General features: G+C 40.1%; 2 protein-coding genes across 2 annotated transcripts in view; both read right to left on the reverse strand.

The window, feature by feature from the left end:
- The window catches only part of MYO5C (myosin VC), a 33,305-nt gene extending 28,005 nt beyond the window's left edge, over window positions 1-5,300 (reverse strand). The window contains 5 exon segments of the mRNA XM_066328451.1: window positions 318-474; window positions 883-1,027; window positions 1,310-1,475; window positions 2,322-2,432; window positions 5,238-5,300. Of these exon segments, the coding sequence (XP_066184548.1) occupies window positions 318-474; window positions 883-1,027; window positions 1,310-1,475; window positions 2,322-2,432; window positions 5,238-5,264 (606 nt within the window). The 5' untranslated portion in view covers window positions 5,265-5,300.
- A 1,071-nt stretch (window positions 5,301-6,371) lies between these two features.
- MYO5A (myosin VA) overlaps window positions 6,372-24,584 on the reverse strand; it is a 107,246-nt gene continuing 89,033 nt past the window's right edge. The window contains exons 29-41 of the mRNA XM_066328452.1: window positions 24,233-24,333; window positions 23,616-23,696; window positions 21,516-21,714; window positions 19,875-19,949; window positions 17,960-18,053; window positions 16,748-16,894; window positions 16,183-16,337; window positions 14,913-15,002; window positions 14,042-14,192; window positions 12,935-13,217; window positions 11,965-12,139; window positions 10,555-10,635; window positions 6,372-9,696 (exon numbers count right to left, since the gene is read on the reverse strand). Coding sequence (XP_066184549.1) covers window positions 9,544-9,696; window positions 10,555-10,635; window positions 11,965-12,139; window positions 12,935-13,217; window positions 14,042-14,192; window positions 14,913-15,002; window positions 16,183-16,337; window positions 16,748-16,894; window positions 17,960-18,053; window positions 19,875-19,949; window positions 21,516-21,714; window positions 23,616-23,696; window positions 24,233-24,333 — 1,785 coding nt within the window. The 3' untranslated portion in view covers window positions 6,372-9,543. The remainder of the gene's footprint in view (window positions 9,697-10,554; window positions 10,636-11,964; window positions 12,140-12,934; window positions 13,218-14,041; window positions 14,193-14,912; window positions 15,003-16,182; window positions 16,338-16,747; window positions 16,895-17,959; window positions 18,054-19,874; window positions 19,950-21,515; window positions 21,715-23,615; window positions 23,697-24,232; window positions 24,334-24,584) is intronic.

Raw genomic sequence — 24,584 nt, forward strand, 5'->3', positions numbered from 1 at the left:
TCCAATCAATAAAACCAAACAACTCGCTCACTATTGTTATATCATCATCTAATTAGATGGCCAAACAGCACTCTGGAGGCAAACCAGCACCTCCAAAAGGGCACTGGTAAATCAGACAGGACTGGGTGTTCCTGAGGCTAACCACCTCTTTCCATCAGCAACATTCAGAGGAATGTTGATAGTATATTCAGATATACTTGAGATATCTAATTCAGACAGATAAAGCACCCCTAAAAATTTCAAACAAAATTTCCCATAAGCTCTCAGAATTCTTCCCTTGATGAGTACAGACTTGACAGACACTCTCCAAAACTTACCTCAGTTATTGGATTGGATGCCAATACTTTATCCTCCACATGTGCATTGCTGCTTGACTTACTCACAGTGGCAAAGTATCTCATAGTGTACCTTGCAGACACAGTCTTCCCAGCTCCTGATTCTCCACTGACTATAATAGACTGATTTTTGTTATTTCTAAAACCAAATAATCAGACAGTTTATTTCAGACATGTCTGAAGTGCATGTATAGATGTAGGAATTACACATACAAAACAATGTTTGAAATCACAGCTGTGCCCAACTCTCACATATCTGTTCCACCTTTCATCTATTCTTCCCTTACTCCTCTTCAGCTGTGACCTCTGGGTTGATGTCATTGCTGTTCACTAAGTCAGTGCTTTACCCCTCATCAAGAATGAAAGTAGTTTTGAGTTCTAGAAATTCCTCAGCTGGTTAAGGAATCCTTTCTTCTCTAATTAAGGTATGTGTTCAAAGGTATTCCTAATAGCCAGTGACACATACACAGTAAAATTAAACAACAATTAACACTGACCGACACAAGACTTCAAGTGTTATTTATGGACATTAAATAACATACTGAACCTTGCCATTTGCTTGTATGCTTCTTCTGCCACAGCAAATATGTGTGGATCCATGTCCCCCATATTTTGCCCACTATATGCATGGATAATGGCATCTCCATATATTGGCAGCTGCTTATAGGGGTTTATTGCAACCAGAATTATTCCTACAGGCAAGTGTACAAAATAAAAGTAAAACACAGGTTAGTTACATGAAATATCTGGTTTTGGCAGCAACAGTTGAAATAATACAAAGTAGTGATATTTTCTAGGTAGAAGATGGTGATGAACAAACAAGTTCATATAAACTGGATATAAACTCAATATAAAACCACTCAACATGAGTTAAAATACACTTCAGGAAAACATTACACACAAGTTGAAAACTGAATCAAGATTAATACTTTTTAAAAAAGATTTTTTAAAAAACCTCATTTCACTTAGCTTACCACTATATGTATAGATAAGCTTAGACTCCACAAAACGAATTTTAAGATTGTGTAGAACAGCTGGTTCATGGAGATAACTGAGGGCAGTGAGATCATTTTCACCAACAAGTATGTCAGGATTTCGTAGTGGTGGCAAAGCAGCTGGATCTACAGGGTAACTCAGTTCCTGTCAACAAAAATTACTTGAAATGTTATAAAATGCATTATGTTTGCATAAATACAAATTACCCTTACATGAAGCTTAGAGTTGATGGAGCCCTGTCTGATCTTTTATTTCATTGATTCCATACATCTCACTGAACTTGGGGGAATTGGAGCTGTTTGTTGCTTATGCAAAAGAAAGCCTCATTTTCTTTAATTACAATATTTTGTACTGAAATCTTTAAAAATGGAACACATGTTTAGCTCTCTAAACACAGATGTATTTCAAGTACAGATGAGGATAACAGACCAGCTTCAACTGAATGAAAGAAAAGACCTGGTCAGAACTCAATTCAGCTTTATAACTATCCTTACTTGTAACTCCTCAGTTTTCTTTACAGAAAGTTTAAAACTCACTTCTGTTTCTTTCAACAAATACATTTAATCATACCTTTAATACTAGTCTTTATGGAATAGAAATGCAGTAATATAGAAATGCTTTCAAAATATTACATCTGTAAAGAATTTAGATACTAAAATTAACATCCTACACAAATCAACAAAAAAGGCAACAGCTGGCTCTGGGAGAGAACTATGCCTGCCCTGCACTTCTGATTTTTACTTCAGTTTAGGATGAGTTTCAGGGCTTGTTTCCAAAGTGATCTTTGAGGTGTGTTCTCCATACTAATGAATACAGACAGAAGAATTGCACTCCTCATATTTTTGGGCAGCAGATGTGTACTGTACCAATTTCAATATGATGGAAAAGAGAAATATGTACGTGTTATTTAGACCCCATAACAGTGAGACCTATGTTTCTACATTAACATATCTCAGCAAATCCCACAAAAATTCAGGCTTTTCTCCTTACAGTTCCATCTTCTAACTGCACATGGAGAAAACGGTCTCCAGCTTTGTAGTTTTTTGTGATTTCTGCAGACTGCCAAACTTCTTCATTATCAGGGATCCAAACCCTATTGTACTGTAGCAGAAAAACAAGGCAATGGTTAGCTGAGCTACTATCATAACACCAGGCTAGCATTAAAAAATACCTTTCAAGCATCAAGTGCAGCCAAATTCCAGGACTTTGGGGGATTATTATTAGCTCTGTACAGCAGGGTGTATTTTTTGTGGTTTTGTTATTTTTCATGAAAGAATAAAAAAAGAAGGAAGACTCATTAATTTCAGACACGCATCTTCTGCTCCTGTTCAGAGCAGAGTCTGCAAAACAACACAGCATGCAGGAAGGTGAGTAAGGGCCAGCTATTGCCAGGCTCTTCAAATCCTCTAACACTGAACAAAGAATAAAATACACTTAAGGGAGAGACCTTGTTTTTAGGAGGGTTCAAATAATCAAGTACCAGGGAAAGAATCTCATTTACCAGAATTCAGACAATCAAGTACAGACAATCACTTCCCTGAATTCAAGCATAGGACACTGAACTCAGAATGCATTTTGCGATAGGCACATGAGCATAGCCAAGAAAGACTCTGCACAGCTCCCTTTCTTTTAATGGGACTGAAGTGCAACCTCCAAACATCTTTCCCTGCTCTAGGACAAACTTCAAAGACTACTGGCTGGTTTCTTTCTTTACAAGCAATCAACTGGCATACTTTAGCTCCATCCCAGCAAGCTATCTCAAACTTACTCAAGCACAGATATTTGAAAAAAAAAATATTTAAATATAAGTTACACTGTTTGAACCATTTACATCTCCTTTGCTGAAGTTAAAATGCTGAAGCAAAAGCATCTTCTTTAAATGCTCTGCCTGAGAAGCTATGGGAAACAACAGTCCTTAAAAGGACGTAACTTAGCTGGAAACCTCAGTCAGTGTGGAATTACTTTACTGATGTGGAGTGTGTCCTTCACATCCTCATAGGGTTTGACAAAGGGACATCATCTGTCCCTACCCACACAAGAAACTACAATGTATACTCTTCCAGCATATTTCTGTTTTGATAGCCTGAACTCCTTCTTTAATTCCCTCACCCCAGCTATATTCATGGTCAGTTGAAACAAGCTGTTTAAATAAACCTGTGAGAACTGCTGCAGCTGCTTACTTGAAAATTAACATTAGTCACCATTTCACAGAGTGTGAGCAGACCCACAGATACCTTGGGGACTTGTATTCCCTTTCGTTTTGGTGCTCAACTGTTGGTTTTGGCAAAAATTACTTTTTTCCCTCTCTAATTTGAAAGAAGCCTTGGAAGCTGCAGTAGATGAGTGTCTCTGTCCCAAAGAACCCCACTGAACCATGGTGGGTACCTACAGAGGTCCCTGCAAAGTGCACTGTACAGTTAGAGCTTCCTTAATTCAACTCCCAAGGACCAACACCAAACAATTTAGGGCAGGAGGGACTTGCACAAGAACATCCTGTGAGATAGGCTGTGTTGCTCAGTGACTTCTCCAGCTGCTTTCAGTATCTCTAAGGACAGACATTGACATTTCTAATGAGCCACACAGAACCTGGTGCTCATCAGAGGATGAGCAACCATGGAAACCTCAGCTGCTTCCACAACACCTCTTTGCTGATGCTTTCAGCATGATGGCATTTATTCACACAATATCCAAAATCACAAAGACAGCTTCTGAACAACCCCAAACCACTGTAAGGGTAATGTTTCCATCATTCTGATCAAGGGGACAAAAGCCCAGCTCCACAAGTATCTATTCAATGGCCACGTGAAAGACATGGCTAAATTAGCCTTACATTTGTGTTTTCCATGTTTATCCAACTATAAAGTGTTATTTGTATCATTCCTACGCTATGCCGATCTCCTTCTGGCTTACACAAAGCGCTTGTTAAATTGAATTCTTTGTTTGCTGTTATTCTTTGTGAATTAGAATATCACCACCAAACAGCCCCAGGGGCACACATTGTGTTCCCATGCAAGAAAATGAACTGCACTAGGTCAAGGACGAGAAACGGAGGGAGAAGAACGTGATAAAAGCACTGATTCTTCAGGAAAGGCCCCTGGAGTTGCAGGAGCCTCCACTGGCAAATGCGCCCAGCCTAGAGAGCTGGCTGTCTCCAAACCCTGCCTCGCAGGTAAACAGAGGGCAGTTTGCTCATTTCCGTGTCGGGTTACACCCGCGCTCCTTCCCCCTTCACCTGCCTCACACCGTTCCCGGGAAAGCCGCGTTCGCTCTCCAGCGGCCCGAGCGCGGCAGGACCTCAGCCCCGGGCTCAGGGGGAGAGCGGCTGCGGCAACAGGCGAGCCCCAGGCTTATCCAACACCAACAGACCCCTGCTGCTTCGGGTATTTAAAGCTAAGCAAACAAACCATACGTCACAACACTCCGGTGACTACGGGAGAAGAGGGAAAAGTTGTGCAAAAGTTTCAGCAGGTGCGTTATGGAGGAACAATCTTTGATTGAGGGCCAAGCTCTGCCGCACACATTCAATATTTGCCCAACAGAAAGCGCGGCGCCCCGAGCCTGAGTGCCCAGGGAAGGGCAGTTAAACCTTCACGTTGCCTGATCGCTGCCGAGAACAGCGAGACCGGCTCCTAGAGGCCGAGAGTCTCACAGAAGGAGTGTTTTTCCCAGAAAGAAGCGTCTCCTCACGGTGCCCAGCGGTGCGATGTCCGGCACGGGCGGCTCCGCGCTGTGCCCAGCGCCCAAAGCGCACGAAGCGCTCCCACGGCCCCTTCCCCTCAGCCCCAGCCCCTCAGCCCCTTCCCCTCAGCCCCAGCCCCTCAGCCCCAGCCCCTCAGCCCCTTCCCCTCAGCCCCTTCCCCTCAGCCCCAGCCCCCCGGCCCCTTCCCCTTCCCCGGCCCCGCTCACCTGCGTGTAGAGCTCGGCCAGCGCCATCGGGGCACAGCCGCGGCTGGGCAGAGCCGCCGCAGGTTCCGCAGGTGGCCGCGGCCCGGCCCCCGCCCCGGGGCGTGGGGAACAGCCCTGCCCCGCTGCCTGCGGCCCTGTCCCTGTCCCTGCCCCGCTGCCTGCCGGCTTTGTCCCTGTCCCTGTCCCTGCCCCTGCCCCGCTGCCTGCCGGCCCTGTCCCTGTCCCTGTCCCGCCAGCCCCGGCCCTGCCCCTGCCCCTGTCCCTGTCCCTGCCCCGCTGCCTGCCGGCCCTGTCCCTGTCCCTGCCCCTGCCCCGCCAGCCCCGGCTCTGTCCCTGTCCCTGTCCCTGCCCCTGCCCCGCTGCCTGCCGGCTCTGTCCCTGTCCCTGTCCCTCCAGCCCTGTCCCCGGGAGCGCAGCGCCTGGCAGAGCGGGGCAGGTTCCACGGGCAGCAGGATCCCGGCTCTGTCTGCTCCCAGTCACCGTCCTGGCACAGCCGGCACCTCGGATACACCTTTGGGGACCGTGAATAATGTAGGTGTCAGAGGGACGCTGCAGGTGCCAGAGGGAGCAGTCCTGATACAGCAAAAAACCCAACAGGAACATTAATCACCTCCCTAAAAAGCACTGCAAAGGAATTTCTGTGACAAGCTCAGAATAAGATAAAAATTAACAACTCTGAGTGCATTTAGAAGGTTCAAAGCGCTAGCAGGTGCTACAGTCAAATACCCTTTATGAGGAAGAAGACTTGAACAACCGCAGTGCCCTGTTTTAGCAGGCAGATACATGCCAAGACCCACCAGCCCTGCCCACCTGATATGAGGAGCTTTCATGGCACACAAGTGAAAGTTCTAGTGAAGTTACTCAAATTTTATTTCAGGAACAGTTAATAGACAAAACGCCCTAACCAGAAATGGGTCACGTTGAGCAAGGTATTTCCCTTTAAGCACAGCAATTTATGGCACAGTGCTGCTATCTGGGTGTGTATTTACACATCCTCAGATTTTAACCAACTCCCTTGGCAGTCAACACCAAGCCTGCCATGGAGGCAGAGAGGGAACCCTGTGACCATGTGTTGTCTGTGCCAGCACCCAGCTCACGAGCCACCAACCAACCCAAAAAATATGAAACAAACTGTACAGTTGTACTTTTATTTGGACATCTTCCAGTGATAGCTATTAGTCTACAGTTTTTATGATGCATACATTTACTAAGTACAACATCAGACACTACAACGGATCAGAGCTCAGGTAATTCTGACAATGTTTTGTTTTTCCTCTATGTACTGTAGTGGCAACAAGTGAAAACCTATGTTTAAAGGCTTTTACTCACTGCATGAAGTATCAGCATCCTAAAAAACCCAAGTGTTTAGTCGTAGTTTTAGTATGGTATTTGAAATGTGTTCAGTTTAAATCACAAATTACATATAGACCTTCAAATTGCAGTTGCTGGTGTTTCCAAGTTGGGAACAAACGTTGCTGGATTATCAATCCACTTTCAATGAAGCTGATGCTACTTTTCCCTGTAACAGATTAATCTCCTTTAACTGACTTAAGCACTTTTATGTTCTATCCTAGTTTGAAGAGTGAGAAGCAAGTTTTCAAAATTTGGATAGAAGACTGTGTCCTAAACATCAGAATAAAATGATCACTGGAATAAAAATACACCAAACTGAATGAGGTAATTATTGTGCAAAATCTGTAGAATAACTGTATATATTTCTAAGGGGTCATTGACAAGTATTTTTCCAGCATCTGATAAAATCTATCATCTCAATAGATAATAAATTAAAATATAAAAGATATGTCCACATTAAAAGAGCATAACAATGATTCAAAGGAAAAAAAATTTAAAATAATTCTGCATTATATTCCATGGTTAAAGAGATTTTAGTCCTAAGGTGATAGTTCTATTATATACTCACACTGAAATTTTACTTCTGAAAAGTGCATGTAAAATACTGCCATGTAAAATGTTAGATGAATTACCAACTACACATCTATTCCAACTCAAAAATATTTTCCTTTAAAACATGTCAAGCAGCATATACTTTTAATGTGATATAAAAGTAATAGCAGTCAAACCACTGAGTTTAAGGATGATACCTATAAATTACTAAACACTACTTTTTTTAAGGAAACAATACAATAAGGCTTTTTACAGGTAAACAAAAAATAAACAAAAATACATTTAGGCATACATTTTAAACACTAATGCTGAAGTAGTGGATACATTTCCTGATCTACAGTATGAACATACTGTAATGCCAATTGTTTGTTTTTCAATAGGAGAAAAAAATTGGTAGGTCAGCATGTTCTCATGTGTTTTCTTTCCTAACCTTGTTACTGGATGTGAAGGCTTTGCCATTACATTCTCACAAGTACAGTACCCTGACAGTCTGAAAACGACCTTACACCTTATTTGGAGCCATTTCATAGCAGCCAGAATTTCAGAAATCAAGTAACATTTGAAAAAAGGAGTGTTTGGTATATGATGCAGAGCAAAACAATCTAAATCATTTAGCAAAGATCATTCAGAACCCTTTTACCAGTATAAATTCTTGGAACTGACATGATCCATCAAATATAATATGGGTCATTTGAATATAAGATGTTACGAGCATCTTAAAATGATACTGACGAAGTTTATGTTGTCTTTATTTCCTATTTTAGCAACCATACAAACAGCATGTCTGCCTCTCAAGTAAAACAAAACTGAAATGTTTCAGTCTGCTTAACAGCAAATCTTTTCTCTGTGAATTTGCAGGCAAACAGAGGAGTACCGAACAGTCTAATAGTGTACCTCCAGGTTATTTATCAATATTGTAAAATAAATTAATGTTAACACCAAGATGCAGATTATTATAATACATTAAAAATATTGCACAATGCAACTGAGCAATGTGTGTGGCTTTATTTTTACATGTATATTTGAACCATACACCACAGAACTGGAACCCCTTACACAAGGCTTCCGCGCTTATGCCTCACATTGTGAAATGTGAATTTTATATCGCAGATCCAAGATGTGTGAGAGAAAAACCTTTCCTGTAAAATGTGCAACATTCAAAATAACTCAGTTTCTCTTTATGCACTCTGATTTCCAACCATTAAATCAGCATGAATCATAGTCAAGTGACAGCATCATAGTCAAATCCTACTTAACTTTCTTGTTAGTCAACCTTTCTAAGAATGAGAGCCTTGGGCTACTGCAGAAATTTTCTATTACAGTTTTTCCTCTCATATTCCAGTGTGAAAGAAGACTTTTCTCTGTTGTTTTGTTGTTTTTTTTTTTTTTTTAAGTGGCAAAAAACCAAGAGATTATACTCAAAATACACATTGTCATCTCTGGGGTCTGCAAACAAAGAACAACATTAGACAGACTCTATAACCTAAATAAATACTAAAATCATTACTGACTTCTGATCGTTTGCTTCAAGATCCTGTATTTTTAGCTAACTACTTTAAAAAATAACTAAACCTATAATTTCCAGTGTGCTACTTGTGCTTAGTTACCATTTTCCTCTACAGGTGTTACTTGATACAATGTGCAAAAATCCATTTAAAATAACAGATTGCAACAGACTGTAAATAAGGTTGACAACAAAAAATGAAGTATCTTATTTTTAGTGCTTAGTATGATACTGTCATACATTTAAAACAACAGAATATGCAGCAGCAATTTAGTTTGCTTGGTAAACCACAGTTCTAACAAATGAACACCTAAGAGCATATAGTGAGCTATAAGACTTATCACTACAATTTATGTCAAACTGACATAAATGAGGAAGTGGTTTAAGAAATAACTTTATATATTGCCAGTTTGTGTTTTTCCATTCCAGTTTTTTACAAATTAAATGTAACAGGCTCCCACGTGACTGTGTATTCTACTACAAAATGCCTTACTTTCAAGTCTTCCATGTCCAGGACTTTGACTGTCCCTATTGGTCCCCACCTATGAGAAGATTACATATGGATTTTAATTTACACTATTTAAATATGTTTACTAAAGATCTAAAAATGTCTGTAGACAGCTGAAGACACAATTTTTGTCCAAGCCCGATTTCCATACTCTGCAAATGTAAGAATCAGTGATGTCCTTATAAATGCAATGACTGAGCACAAATGCACATCTTTCTATGAGCATCCAGCCTGTGCTGCTGTGCAGTTTCCCAGCTACCTTAACTACACATCTGGGCTTAGACAGGCTGCAGCTCAGAAAACGTGGGTTTAGTGGCTCACTATGTTTGAACAGGTACAGGCATCAGGCAACTGGTTCTCCACCTAACACTGACAGGACATCCTCGGGATCACACACGTGAGATGAACCCCAGGCCCAGGCTGGCTGGGATCTGGATGGTTTCTAAAGCCAGAGAGGATGGATTGAATGGAAAAGTAACAGGGAAGATGTGTTTAGCATCCATGAGCAACTGAGGAGAGTCCTTCCTGTCTCGCAGACGTACCTGCAAAGATAAGAAAGTGATGGCATCAGCATGCAGCTAACAATCTACTGCTAACAATCACCCTACAAAGATGATCTGTGCTTACAGATGTGTGTGCAGACACACACTCTGTGCTCACCTGTCACATTTACATCAACTGTGCCATTAAACTGCAGTTACTTTGGTTAGCTTCAGTTCTGCACATCTCCCCCTTACAATGCAATCTGGGAATACTTAAATTCCCTGCAAAAGGAAGATTTTGCCCAGTATCTGGTAACCACCTTTTCAGTAAGTGGAATTACAGCTTTATCTCAGTTCTACCTTCCAAATCCCCCTTATTTTGCTGTGCTGTAATTCAATTTCTAATAGACCAGAAAGTTCATGTTTGTTTCTTTAATTTTGCTCTACTGGCTGCTTCTCTTTGGAGTTTTCAAACTTCTCATTTTCACAAATATCTACAAAACTGGAAGGACTAAATTAAGAATTTTGGTATAGATATATGCCTCAGTTTCCAAAGCACAGAACTTCACATGCAGACACAGGTCTGAGTGAATTTGCATATTTTAATCTTAGTGCTTGAAAAGTTTTCATACAAGTGAGCTTACATATACAAAGATGAATAAGCACAAAAACCTCGCACCTGAAAACCTCATACACACTGACAGGGAAACTAACACTTCCATGTAAGTCTGGAGGCAGGAACTTGTGATTGCTTAAATTTTAAGGCTGACATCACCTTTTCAGTGCTGTTAAACTACAACAGCTAAAAAGCATAGTTTATTCCTTTTCATGAATGTATTTCAAGATGGAAGTGATTTTGGCTTATCAGAGGTTTTCTTAGAAACAGTCAAATAGTTTTTGATGGAAAGACAGACATACCTGTATTGTACGTATAAACGACACCAAGACTCTCTCTTCAAACTCATTAACTGGAGTATACAAATTCAGAACCTTTACAATCTGTGAAGAAGAACAATCAGGTTCATGTTACTGATCAATCGACAGACACATCCATGATTACTAATAATACCATTTTAAAATTAGCTATTTAAAAAAGAAAATTATTTGAAAGTATCTGTTATTTTTTTGCTTTATTGATTAATGCAGAATTCCATCACCCTGCTCAGTGCTATGTTAAATGACTGCCTCCTTCAGAACATATGCTCTTTGGAGGTAGAAACTCTGAATTTCTACATATGTGATGAAAATACCAAATGATGGAAAAATCACACAAGAAGTAACTGTTTTCATACCCACTCCTGAAAACATGATGTATTTCTCACCCTAACTTTGACCCTGTAGTCATGACCTCCTGTAGTCTTACAACTTTTTTTGTTTTTCAAGAGAGTGAACTATTTCTCTAAAAGCAGGGCTAAAACCATCAAAGCAAAGAATTACATAACAAGAACTTTAAATAATAATAATAATATGGGTGAAATTTGTAAAACCTATTAAAAAAAATCTCTTAGATGTTTTACTATTCCCTTTATTAAAACGTCAAAACACTTTGTTAAAAAGTTAAAACACATTCCTAACATTAGTTAGGAATTCTAACTTCTTATTCAGTAGAAAACTTATTTTCCAGTAATGTGAACTAATCAATCAAAATGGCTTTATCAGTGCAACTGCTAGTGCTGACACAACTGTGAAAAAAGGGAAAGTTTTTCCTTTTCCTGGTGAGAATTGTTCAGCAAGCATCAAAGATGCTTGGGTCCATTTATTCCTGTACAAGCTCTATGCAAATGTAGTATGGCTTGAAAAAGGAGTGCAACATATCCGTACAAAATCTGAGCTCTCATAAATAGGAGTCTGTTTACTGAGATCCACCTGGTTCAGCCTTTGAGGTTAATGGGTACAGTAACTTTACACTCTTGTTTGCAGACTCAGAGACAACAGCTCTGTTTGAATTGTCCATCAGCTTGGCTGGATACCAACCCTGATGGCAGAAAGATCAATTCCTACTATCCTAGGCAAAGCTGTCTGGAGTACAGAGATGTCTTTGAATGAAGACTTTTCTCTGAGGATTTTCAAAATCTGAGAGACTGTGTATAGCACTGCACCCTGCACAATCTACTGAGCTTCCCCTCATTTGTTCAAAACTTATCTCAAACACCAGACTCAAAAAGGTCTGGTCCTTTTTTCACACCTCTAACTTAATCTGTTTTAGCAAAGCAAAGTATGAAACCTCCAATTCATGTGTGACAGCAGTGCTGGCAGGGATAGCAAACACCAGTAGAGCAGAGAGCTGCACAGGAGGCACAGCAAGACAGACAATGAGGATTTGCTCACCTGGGCAGTAGTCAGTGCATTGCACATTGAACAAATGGCTTCTGCATCTTCATCCGTCTTCTTTTTTACTTGCAACAACTGTGCAGCCTGGATGAGGGGTTCCAGGGTTTCCTTAGCCCCACTGTTCATCAAATTTTTATCACGTAGCCATTCTTCCAGCTGACTCACATTGTATCTGTATAAAGAGGTAAAAGCATGAAGAACATTAATGCTTGATTATGGATAAATGGAAAGCACATGCAATTTCTCTTTCCCAGTGCTGCCTCTTTGTCCTTATGTGTTTTTCCTTCTTGTTATTTTGTCTTCACACTGTTTTCTTTCAATTAAGGCAGGGATTTTGACTTTCATAACAGTTAGAAACTACTGTCAAAGGTTTCCACTAACTAGTCTTTCCCATTTGTTTCTGCTCCTATTAATTGTGTGAATGTGGTAAGAAGAAAGGCAAATGAGATTTTATCCATGTTATGTACAGTGAGGTTTTGGGAGGTAAATTAAGGGACTGGAATGCCCTGGCTAAATTTCCTGACATATGCCAGTAAAATCCATTGGACAAATGATGTGAAATCCAGATGGCTTTACCTCAGGATGCAGCAAACTAGTGTAGACAAGAAGTCCACTGCACCACCAGTATATGAAAAAAAGCAGCAGGTATGTCTGCTAATCTCTAAAAGCTGAGGAAGCAATTACCAACATTTCACTTACAGTTCTGATTCCCACTTGATAATGAAACACTTTTTGATTTGCTTCTGCCACATTTCCTTGAATGTCAGGCAGGATTTGGCCAAAGTCAACTAAGCTGTTTTTAACTGAATTTCACCCAAATCAGTTTAACATCATCTGCACATGTTTGCGTGTGGAAAAATAAATATTCCAGATATCTGCAGCCCCACCAAAATGATACTCAGCAATGTCAAGAGTCCAATAAGACCTCCAGCAGTGCATTGAAGAGAACCGTAGCAAGCTGTCCCACCTTATCTGCATTCCCTTGCTCCAGGAGCACATGTCCTTGCGCAGGAGGAGGTTATTGAGCGTTACGGCCCCGATGATGTAGAACATCTGCTTCACCACCTGCTTGATCAGCTCTGGGTCCATCCCGTGCTGGCACATCACCGAGTGGAAGGAGTTCAGCTGCCGGATGATGGAGTCCAAGGTGTAGGTGCCCTCATCAGCAATGCTGGAGGTTCTCTTCCTCAGCCCTGTCGGCTTCACCCCTGAGACACCTTGGATGGTCTCGTGCTCCAGCATTCCTGAAACTGCATTTGATGGACACCATTACAGGAATGACTGAAAACTGTTGGACACAAGCATACTGTGCAAGACAGCCAAGCAGAGAGAGAGCAGGCTGGGCTTTCTGCTAGCCACAGTTTACCATGATTTCCAGAAACTGTGTGTCCCACTATGTCCTGCAAAATCTAAGTTCACAGGGCTGTTACGAAGATTCCAGCATGCGTATTTAAAAGGACAGTCTGAATCTAGCTCAGGAAAGTACTTTTTTCCTCACAGGGTCAAATGACCAGCAGAGTCAGCAAACTGAGAGCTGTTCCATTCTTCTAAATATTGTGACTGGAAATCATCAAGAACATTTCTGTGGAAGTACTGTCTGAACAGAAAATGAGAAGTATTCTTAATGAAAAAAAAAAAACCCTCGCTGACTGTTAGCTTTATCCCTGCTTGTGATTTAAGTCCTCACTGCTGTCCATAACAACAATCAAACATTTTTTTCCATATTAATTTCAATTAAGAGTTCTCATGTACTTAAAGTCTAATTTTTCAGTAGGATATTTCTCGACAGGGCAACAAATATCAGATTGCCCAGACAGCTTCTTCCTGCAAATGCCAAGTATGAATAAGGTATACCAATTTATTCTGGCACTGCCAGAAGAACCAGTCACAGTTTAGTTTTTAATCTTATCCAACCTGTCCAGAACAGTCCTTGTCATCTATGAACAGAATACCACAAGAACCATTACTGAAACTCTACTGTTTAGGAAAAAATATGAGACATGGCTACTACCACCATCACGATTTTCATTTCGGTACTATGTTGTGAAGCTTAAGGAATTCAACTTTGCCTTACCAATCATTGGTTGCAGAATATTTTCCAACACTCGGACAAGTTGTTGGTAGATCTGAATAGCCAAGTCACTCAGTACTTGTCTGTATTCAGCTAAATCAAAATTAGTGAGGCAGTGTTCATTTTGACGAGGTGTATTATGCTTCATAAACCCCTGAATTCATAAAATAACAGAAATTAATGCTTCAGTAGGGCACAAAAATATTACACAAACCCAGTATTTGGATTTTCTTTCATGCAACTGACAAATAATACCTTAAGTTACAGCCTCTCACAATTTTAGTTTGGAACTTTGTCTGATTGAGGCTAATGCTTGGATTTCCTTTTCAAGTATGATGCTCACAGCATCTGCTTCCTTAACTCAAAACTTCAGGTCTGTGATACAGGAACAAACTCTGCCAGTTTTCTGGTGGGCAAGACTCCCTCCCACTCCAGCATGGGCATTTTCACCTGGCTGGCTATGGCTAAAAGCCCAGTTAAGCTTGAAAGAGGAACTGGGCATATCAGAGCCTCCAAACATCAACTGGTCTGCCATACTATGCCTAAAGGGCATAATATGGCCTTTTTATAGGGAGTGCAGTGAATCATTGCTAAAAACCGTAACAGGAGCTGCCAGATTCTCCTGCTTGATCTGAGCTGACCCTTTTGGGAGCCCATTGCCACCTTCAACTAGACTCTGGGTCCCAGCCTGCAATAAAGGGGAGCTGGTTCAAATCTTATATCCCTGTGCTCTCCACTGATGCTGCCACCATCATTCCAAAAGGTGTGGCCATTTTAAAAGACTATGACCAGATCTTTTATGCAATATTTGTTAAAGAGCAGTGCTGACAACAGTACTGGAGAGCAGAGAGACCAGAGTAAGAGCACTGCTTACCTCTTCTCCACTGTACTGCTTCAAACAGTGCAAAAATCGGCAGGTGTTCGACAGCCAGAAGGACACTGTTTCAAAGTCATCTCCTCTTTTCTGAAGATATAAACAAACACAGTTCAGCAAAGACTGGTAGGAGAAATAAAAGAATAGAATGCAAGACACACAACTAAACACTTAAAATACACTTTCTGGTAGATCCTCATTCTGATGTTTTGCAAAACTTTGTGTATTACAGTAATGAATTAGGAAAGCAAGGGTTTTGGCAAAGTGCCATTTAACACCCTCCCTGTTTTCCTTAGTATTTTTCATGAATATGATTTCCTCCACAGGGATGATCCTTCTGTGTTTTATAGACCCATCCTAATTGCTCTGGGCAGAAATCAAAGGGCAATGTGACTGTATTCCCAAAATACCCAATGACTCTTGTGATGAGCCCAGCAGGGAAGACTGGAATGATAACGAGCCAGCAGGAGGAGCAGGAAACAACAGTTTTGATGAATGCTACTTACTTCATAACCATTTTGGCAGCCTGGTATGGCAAATGAAACAAAACAACAAACCCTTCTCACCAAAGAACAGAGGATCAAGTATATGCTTCTAGAGCACCATAGTATGCACTTCTTTCACTTAAAAATGTTAAAAATTCCTATGGATATCTAAGCTCCAGCAGGATTGTTTACTAAGTATTTTTTTAAAAATTAGTAGTTTGATTAAAGGCTTGGCTTTTGACACATCTCTCTCATTTAAAAAATAAAAAACTATGTAAGCATAAAACATATTTATGTCTTAATTATGCCTTCAAGATACACCTGGCCCAAACTCTCCCAGCCAACTCCTTGCAAAGACTTTGGGCAGTAACATATTATCATCAGTGTAATCTGTAGGTGAAGCAAATGAGGAATCTGTTAACCAAAACTGCAAATGATGCTGTTTATTTAAGTGCTCTGAAGAAGATTAACGAAGACTCACTCTGCAAACTCTGACTACATCCAAAACTTTTTAAGCTGAGCTTCAGAGGAGAGAGACTATTCAAACCAAAAAGAAGGTAATTCTTTTCCCATTAATTCAATGCATCTCTGCTACTATTTGGATAAAATGCCAGCAATGTAATTTGTTATATTTTTAACACAACTCTTGGGATTTCAGTGGGAGTTCACTGATCACAAATCCAGAGCCAATTCACTAAAAGCCTTTTCCTCATTCTCCCAACATAAAACCAAAAGCGAATTTTAATTTAACGGGTTTTTTTTCTAAACTAAGCAGACTAACTAACCTTTAACACTTTTTTGATGCCATTGATAGTGGAAGTCAACAACGACCGCACTTTCTGGTCATCATTAAGGTAATCTGCATGGCGCACACACATGAACAAAATATATGCTGGTAGTCCTGGAATCAGATTGACAGCTACCCCACGTGGTTTCAGCTCTTGGGAAAAACAAACACACATTGTCTTGTTAAGTATCAAGTCATTAGAAGATGTTATATGAGGTAATTGCAACCCCCTCAGTTAATAGCATATACATGCATATATAGATATATACACTTGGCCAGTGAAAACTCACAGCAATACTAAAAACCACTTTCTTGATAAAAAAAACAGAATAAGATAATCATAAGATAATAATATGCCTGCTAAAAATATGCAGGCATAATATGTACTATACTCATCAGGAAGGATAATTAGATTACAATATACATTTAGGAACTGTACATAAACTGAACACTGTCAAAACCAAAACAAGCTATTCACTTCCTAATGCAAATTCTGTGCTCTCATCATTCATTTTTTCGAGTGCACGGAAACAGAGAAGACCACAAATGAGAAAGATACTTACCTAAAATAAGATTCTTGACAAGTTTTTGTTCATCCTCCTTCTTATACTCCAACATCCCTTGGAAGTCTTTTTCTTTCCGCGGAATGTTCACTGGACGAATAGGTTCATCAATGATTTGTCCAGGTGATATGTTCTCCATCTGGCCCACTTCAGACAGAGAATGACAAGAAATATTACTTTTCCAGTGAAACCAATACATACCTGAGACATTTCTGTAACATTCCTAAGATAAATCCTGGCTCTGGCAGGACAGGGAAGAGAATATTAAGAGCAGAACTGAGAAAATTCGTTGGTTGAGAAAAAGGTGGTTTAGTAAGTGAAAGAAAAGGGGCTGGCGGGGGGAAGGAAGCAAAGCAAAGGCAATCACTCATGATAAACCCCAATCCCAAGGGAACTGATGACCAGCCAGTCTCACACAACAGCTACCTTGCTGTGCAAAAAACCCTCCTGTGGTTCCTGACATTAGAAGGTGAAGCATATGGAATATTCCTTTGGCCAGTCTGGGTCAGCTGTCCTGGCTGTGTGCCCATGTGCCCTCCCACCCCAGCTTACTGAGGGGACAGAGTGGGAAAAAAAGAAAACCTTGACACTGCCCAGCAGTAGCCAAAACACTGGTATGTTCCCAGCAGTGTTAGAGACTCAAATCCAAAACACAGCATCACACAGGCTGCTATGATGAAAGTTAACTCCATCCCAGTCAGACCCACTGCGTCCTTCTAAGTTAATTAGGCAATAAATACACCAAACTATATTTTCAGGAGCATTTTCCCATTCTGTATTATGTATGAACATTACTGTGATCTTGTCCAGAGAAGGAACTGAACAATACTGTAGGACTTTTTAAAAAAACACTTCGTTTGAGTAGCTAACATTCACATTCTAAGGAAAACTGGATAACTTATTTTTGCCTGGTTTGTATTTAGTACTGCTTTTCTCTTGACTAAACCACATACTGTCTTTGAGTACACAAACAGGGCAGGAAACATTCCTTGATGTTTGAATACTTTCTGCCTTCAGAGAAGCATCAATCTCCTTTTCTCAATAAAATTTCTAAAGGTTCCTAAAGGAACGCATAGAGGTCTGAGCATACATCCTGTTTCTCAAATTACAGTGGCTAAAGCTACTGAAGAACTCACAACTGCTAAAACAGATGGGTATGATGACAATCAGATCACAGAGCAAACCAAAATCTTTCTCAAAATATAAAAGTACCTTCGAGTTCACCGATCTTCTTAGCAAATACTTTCAACTGCTTCTTTAACTTGCGAACAGTTTTGTCCTGCTTTTCCAGCTGCTCCATTAAATCCTGTAAATTAAAATAAGGGAAAGGTTAAGATATGGGAACAATCCTGTACTGTGTGACAGAGACAAAAACAGTGCTGTTAGAGTTATGAGGCAGGGAGGAAAGCTGAACAGAAGTGCCATCCTCTGGCCGAGGGCTGCAAGCTGGTACACTGCCTACAACACAAGCCAAATATTGCAAATATTATTAAGTTATATGCAGCATTACAAAGGCAAAGCTCATAGGCAGGTAGATTCTGCAGACACTCAGAATGAGGTCAGTTCATATAGCAGAAGATATTTTGCTGCAAACACATCTCCCTAATGCTTTCTCCCTGCTCTTCCAAATGCCTCACAGAAATTATTTTCTTAATTATTAAACAGTTATCATGTATTTCTGCACCATTTACTCCTGTCCTTAAGACTGACTCCTTATTCAGACTTATCCATGTTATGAGAAGATGAGAGAGATTCCTAGAAAGACTGTAACTTGCACTCAAATTTACCAAATCAAACATCCAAACACCATTTCTTGTGCTGCTCTGCCATTTCCCTTGCTATCATCACATTTCCTTACACTGAAACTGGTTTCTTACATGTTTTTATTCTAGACGAATAACATCTAGCACCTAAAAGTCCTACTCTTTTAATAAACTGTATTTGTCCTTCAAAGGAACACTGCCCAGAAATCCATCTTTGACTAGTTCTGTGACATAAAATAATCGTGTAATTTAAAATGTGGAAGTTTTTCTAAAGAAAGCAAAACCTCAAGCTCATACAACCTGAAAGCCATTTCAGGTTGAGTGTTGGAAAGCAGCTTAGAAGAAAAATCTCCTAAGCATGAGGAATATTCTTGGCACTGGTAAGAACATAAGGGATTGTAAACTCCCCGCATCAAAAGCATTATCTGGGAAACTACATCTCTTCTGAAGTACTGAAAAATTTAAGTGCAGCATGGGCACAAACCTTAATCATGTAGTAAAAGAGTTTTACAAGCTGGTACAATATACTTGAGCAGTAAGATAACAGGCCTGTTGACAACAAAATCAAGGCCATGCTTCGCATCCAAAGCACTGTTCAATTTTACAACAGAAATCCTATTAAAACACTACACACTTGTTGTCAGATAAAACACTTTCTCCCGAAATTAACAAAAATATATACGTAAGTTTGACAGACTGTTTTGAGTGTATCAGGGAAGGGATATGATTTCAGAACACGTGAGGATGAATAAAGTTTTTTCTATGGTTCCTCTAAACAAATTTAACAGATTTCACATCTCATTACGATCTGGAAACTCATAAATTACATTCTTTCAAGCTCACATATGGTGCTGTCTTTAATTACCATGAAAAAATTATCTCTACTGTCATTTTTCATATTTTCCATTTCTGAAAAATATTAAAGTAAGAATAAATTCAGGCTGTGACTGGATTGCTTGCATTATTCACCTTGGTAAGGATCTGTATCATCAGTCCTCTGCTTTTCTGAACTGAATCTAAATGTAACAAAGTTTCAAACCAAAAAATAGTTTCGAAAATTGAACATCTTTTGCATCAGGTACCTCTTTTCCAGGGCAGTATTAAGTAATATTCAAAAAGAAACTGCTTTGCTCACAGCGCAAGGCTTGTATTAGTAACAAAACTGTGCATCAAAAAGAAACACAGATTACACAAAGGACACTAAGATTAACAAAAAAAGCAGTGAAGGAAGTAATTGGCATCGTGAAGCTCTCTGCAGGGGGATTTCCTCTGAAAGGGAGAAAAGGAGACAGCCTGCTTTTCAATTAGTGCTTCAGAAACAGCGACCAGACAACAGAGAAACAGCATTCATGTGAACTACATACAATCATCCGCTTGTAAAGGGAAATCCGGTACAACTGATACTTCTTGGGGTCATCTGCATACAACTCCTCATAAAACTGCAAAAATAGGGACAGGATTGGTTTTCTCCCTCCCTCTGAGACACTGAAACTTCAGTGAGCACTGTACAGATTAAATCAGAATACAACAAGATCAAGAATCTCCTGTGTTTCGGTAGTCTAGGCCTTAGTTGTGTTCATGCCAGCACCTCCCAGAGAGAAGCTGATGTAGATGACTAGCAGAACAGTCAGACCTTTTTAAAATGAGCCATACTAGGACCGTGAAAGCATGGAATACAACCTTTGTGAGAACAGGGACAGGACATTTTCTTATGCTAATCAAGATGGGATTGCAGTGAACACTACAATTCTGACATGGCATCTGGAAAACTGCAAATTGTTTCCACTCCAGGGCTAGGAGTGGAACTGAAACATTCACCTGGCTTGGAGTGGACTTGCAATACTCTAACATCTGAAGTGAAATACTAAGGAATGAGTCTATATTTAACAAGTAGAATTACATTCAGTGTATTTGAAAACAAAGAGAACTCCTCTGGGCTATAATTACATGACTGTGTGTTGTCTTGGGAACACAATGTGATGAGTAGGTCTCTAGGGGGAAAAATGGCTAAAAATTGTAACATATGACTAAGCAGCAGGAGGGAGCTGCTGAGACAGAAACATTCACCATCTACTTTTGCCAGTGAGAGACTGTGGCTGCTGAGGCAAACTTACAGTTTTAGCCATTTCTCCAACATGTATCAGTTGAATTATCTGATACTTTGCTCAAAATCTTTGGTATTAAGACAAGACTCCAACAGTGATAACTTCTGTCATGAACATTAGCAGGAAACACAAGCTTGTTTGTGGCTTGTTTGGAGAAATGACACTCACAACTAGGATTTTTCTGGCTGAAGTAGCTTGTTTCCCTTTACCAATAACAAGCCAAACATATTCCAACACAGGTCTCTTTGGAAGATTTCTCAGGAAATTAAGTAGCCCATATAGGATGAACATACTCCTTTGAGGAAGATGGTAGGGAGTTTTGCCCAATCCCTCCTTCACACAAAAATGTTGTGCAGTACACATGGAATATCAACTATTAGTTAAGTGACTTCTATCCAAGTTTCTTTTTATGGAACTATTTCTTTTTTCAAATCATACTGAGTAGCTGGAGCTCGTAAAATGGTGGATTATCTGTGTCGCTTCAGGCAGGGAAGAGAGAAATGGGAAGATAAATTACATTAAATAATTAAAGAATTACATCAGAGTTTTTCAATGAAATAAACAAATAACATATTTCAGGGGAAACACCACTCCTTGGCATTGTTAGTTTTTATGACTTCCCTGGATATCAACATTCTATTCAGCCATGACTAAACTCACCAGCTGGAAGCTGGGATCCACAAGCTTCCTCCATGCCCCAAACTTCAAACCAATTTCCTGAACCATTATTACTTCAGAAGCAATCACAAGCCTCTCTCTCCCATTAGCTTACACTCAAGAGAACCACTACCCTGGTGCAATTTTTTTGCAGGAAGCTGCCATGTGAAAAACGATAAGAACCTAGAGGTGGGGCAGGTCTGTAAGTCCTGGTGCCTGCTCCTGCAGCGACATTTCCCTTACCAAGTTCTCATTAGTCAGCCTGGTGATCTCGTGCTGCAGACTGGCTTCAATGCGGGCCTCTGGAGGCAGCTGCAGGTTCTGGGCCAGGAGCTGCTGCTGCCGGTTGTTCTCCTCCTTCAGACTCTGGATCTCACCTCGCAGAGACTCCAGCTCATTCTCGTGGCTCTTCTTCTGCGACTGAAGCTGAGACTCCAGCAGCCTAAGGAGGGTGAGCAACAGTTTGTGTGAACACACGCAGAAAGTTACATCCCCAGTTCTCAGAGGGAGTGTAAAGCTTTAGCTGCTGCTCAGGAACAATTAGCCATGGCTTGCAAAGGAAAATGAAAAAGGCAGAGTCCTCTTTAAACCCTTCAGTATGCCTTCTAATTAAATTAGGCTTGCATGATCAAAAAGTGAAGAGAGAGAAGCTAATTGTGACACTGCTTTGCGTTTCCTTTGATTGAACACGTACTGTACGTGGTGCCACTGTGGCAATAAATGTAAAGCTAAGTCTTCTCAGATTGAAGGGGCTTTAAAGAAGTTTTACCTCTAAACAAATCAAATAGTCTTAGATGAAGATGACACTATGGACACTTAAGCTAGCACCTTGCAATATTAACAATGGAAAATATTTTTAGAGTAGACTTTTTCAGTCAGAAACCATTTAATTGCAAATGCACATAAATAATCTTTATTTTTACATTAAATTAACCATTTTTCAGAGGGTTGTCCTTAATGCATGAAAGGTCAACAACAGAATCCAACTCAGGACTGAAATTCAGGAGGTATATCCTCACCATTAACTTGTTCCTTCCCCTTGGGCACATCACATCTCAAATTCTTCTCATTGTGAAATGGGGATAACACATACCAGCCTCATGCCAGGCAGTGCTGGGGGACCAACTCCTGCTTGGAAGGCACTGTCCAAGGGCTCTGACTCATAATTTTGTACATACACAGGAAATGACCATACTAGTGACTACCAGTGTTCAATTAGACAATATTTCAGGGTTTAAATATGCATAAGGCATTTATTAGTAACTAGACTGATGAAACACACAAAGGCAAATAGTCATTTACCTGCACTGCTCTGCCATTTAATATAAAGCTTCTTGCTGTCTAATATAAAGTCTCTGCAGTGCCAGGACAAGAGGCAAAAGGAACAGAGCAAAGCACTTCCCATCCTGCTCTGCAGAACACTTGCTCTAAGTTAGATCTTCACAGGTTTACACAACAATGTTAGGGGTAAAACGTGTTAGCATCAGAAAAGGAAGGACTTTAGTTAGCAGCAGTCATTGAAAATACCACCTTCTGTAGTTACTGCTACCAAATGCACACAAATGGAGAACATCAGCAGTGCTGATGTAGTGAATTAGTTGTCAGGACAAGACTAGGGAGCATTTTGGAAGCCAGGGACACAGATGAGCATACAGAGCCAGAGCTGCAGTTCTTGACAAGGCGACTCTGCCTGCCCCACGAGCAGCACAGTCCTTGCAGAGACCACAGTGATCCCACTGAGGCTTCAACAGCACCATGAGGAACTAAAGATTACTTCTCTTTCTTGGTTATTTTGTGACTTACATTTTGAATCTGGTGTGGAGAGACATGGGAGAAAAACATTTAATTTACTGAACTTGAGACACAAGGAGAGTTAAGACCTATTTCAGTTTGAAATTAAGGGTACTCTGAAGCTACTTAAACAACAGTTTAGTAATTACTAAAATGGTTATGCTTCTTTAGGCTGAAAAACTGTAAGGAATATCAATTTTGAAACCTGGGGTAAAGGCACACAAATAGTACATGGCTACAAATACTTTCCAGCTGCGGAGCTTCTGGTATTTTACAGCCTACTTTTGTTCAAGTATTCTTATGAATTATGTATTGGCTGTTGTGTCATCTTAAACTTTTTAAATCATAAAACCTGACAAGTAGAAAGCTTTAGGAACTAGGTTTGAGGAAACTCCTGATTTGTATAACTTGTATAATTTGTGTTGAATTTTTTTCTATCTGTTAAAGCAATAGAAGTACTGTAGCTAAAGCAAACCCATAGCAAGGGGTACAGTTAGCTAGAAAAGAAGATGCAAATGAAGAAAAAAAGAACATTCTGAGAAGTCTGGTAACCTGTTGGCTTGTTTTAACCCTTCATAAGCCAGCCAAAGTTCTCCGTCCTCATTCAGCATATGATAGTCCTGGGAAGATTGCCTTTCAAGAAAGGTGTTTAAAAAAATATAAGAGATATATGTGATGGTGATGAGGTGACATGGTAAGGACATTACACACTACATTACAGTTACTATAAAAGAAACAAAAAAACACTCTAAAACAATGTAGCAAATTACTTTCCTTGTTTATGTGTTTTTCTTCTGAATGATGCAATTCAGTGCTCAGTGACAGCGCAGCTGGTTACAGCATTCTGTGCTGTTACAATAAATGCATTGCCGCAGACTATTGTGAGCACTCTGGTTCAGAGGGTGACAAACCAGCCTGGCACCCAGGCTGGGCCATGCAGCAATTAGAGGCTAAGAAGATGGAAATCCAGAAAGCTTGATTTTACATTTCCCCATTATTTCTAAATCCTTTCAAATACTGCACACAACAATTTAATTGATGAAATCAAATTATAACCCCAGCTATGAGTGTTCTCTGGACATACACAGATGGAACTGACTGAACACAATATACACAGTGTGCCACAGCAGACCCCAACTGATCACAAAATAAAGAAAGAGAACTTGTACCTGTTTGTTTCCTTCAGTCCAATATATGCCTGTGCTATTTCTCCTTTGTCTTTCATCTTCTGCACATCCTCCAAGAGGATTGTAGCATCTGTCATTGTATGCTGGAAAAAGAATGATAATTTCCAGTAAATTTAACAACGGTAAGTGCTCCTTAAATTCATGTGGAACACTAATCCACATTAAGTAAGTGTGAGTACCTGAGCAAGAGGTTGGTCCCTAATTTCTATGTCCATTTGGTTTATCTTTTAAAATAAATGCATGAAAAAATGGTCAGATATCGGTCTGTCTAGTATGTGGGTACATTTTCCATTTGTTCACCACATAAGAGAAACAAAATAAATTTCACGGAACG

This window comes from Sylvia atricapilla, chromosome 13, assembly GCF_009819655.1.
Source record: "Sylvia atricapilla isolate bSylAtr1 chromosome 13, bSylAtr1.pri, whole genome shotgun sequence".
In the NCBI taxonomy this organism is placed as follows: domain Eukaryota; kingdom Metazoa; phylum Chordata; class Aves; order Passeriformes; family Sylviidae; genus Sylvia; species Sylvia atricapilla.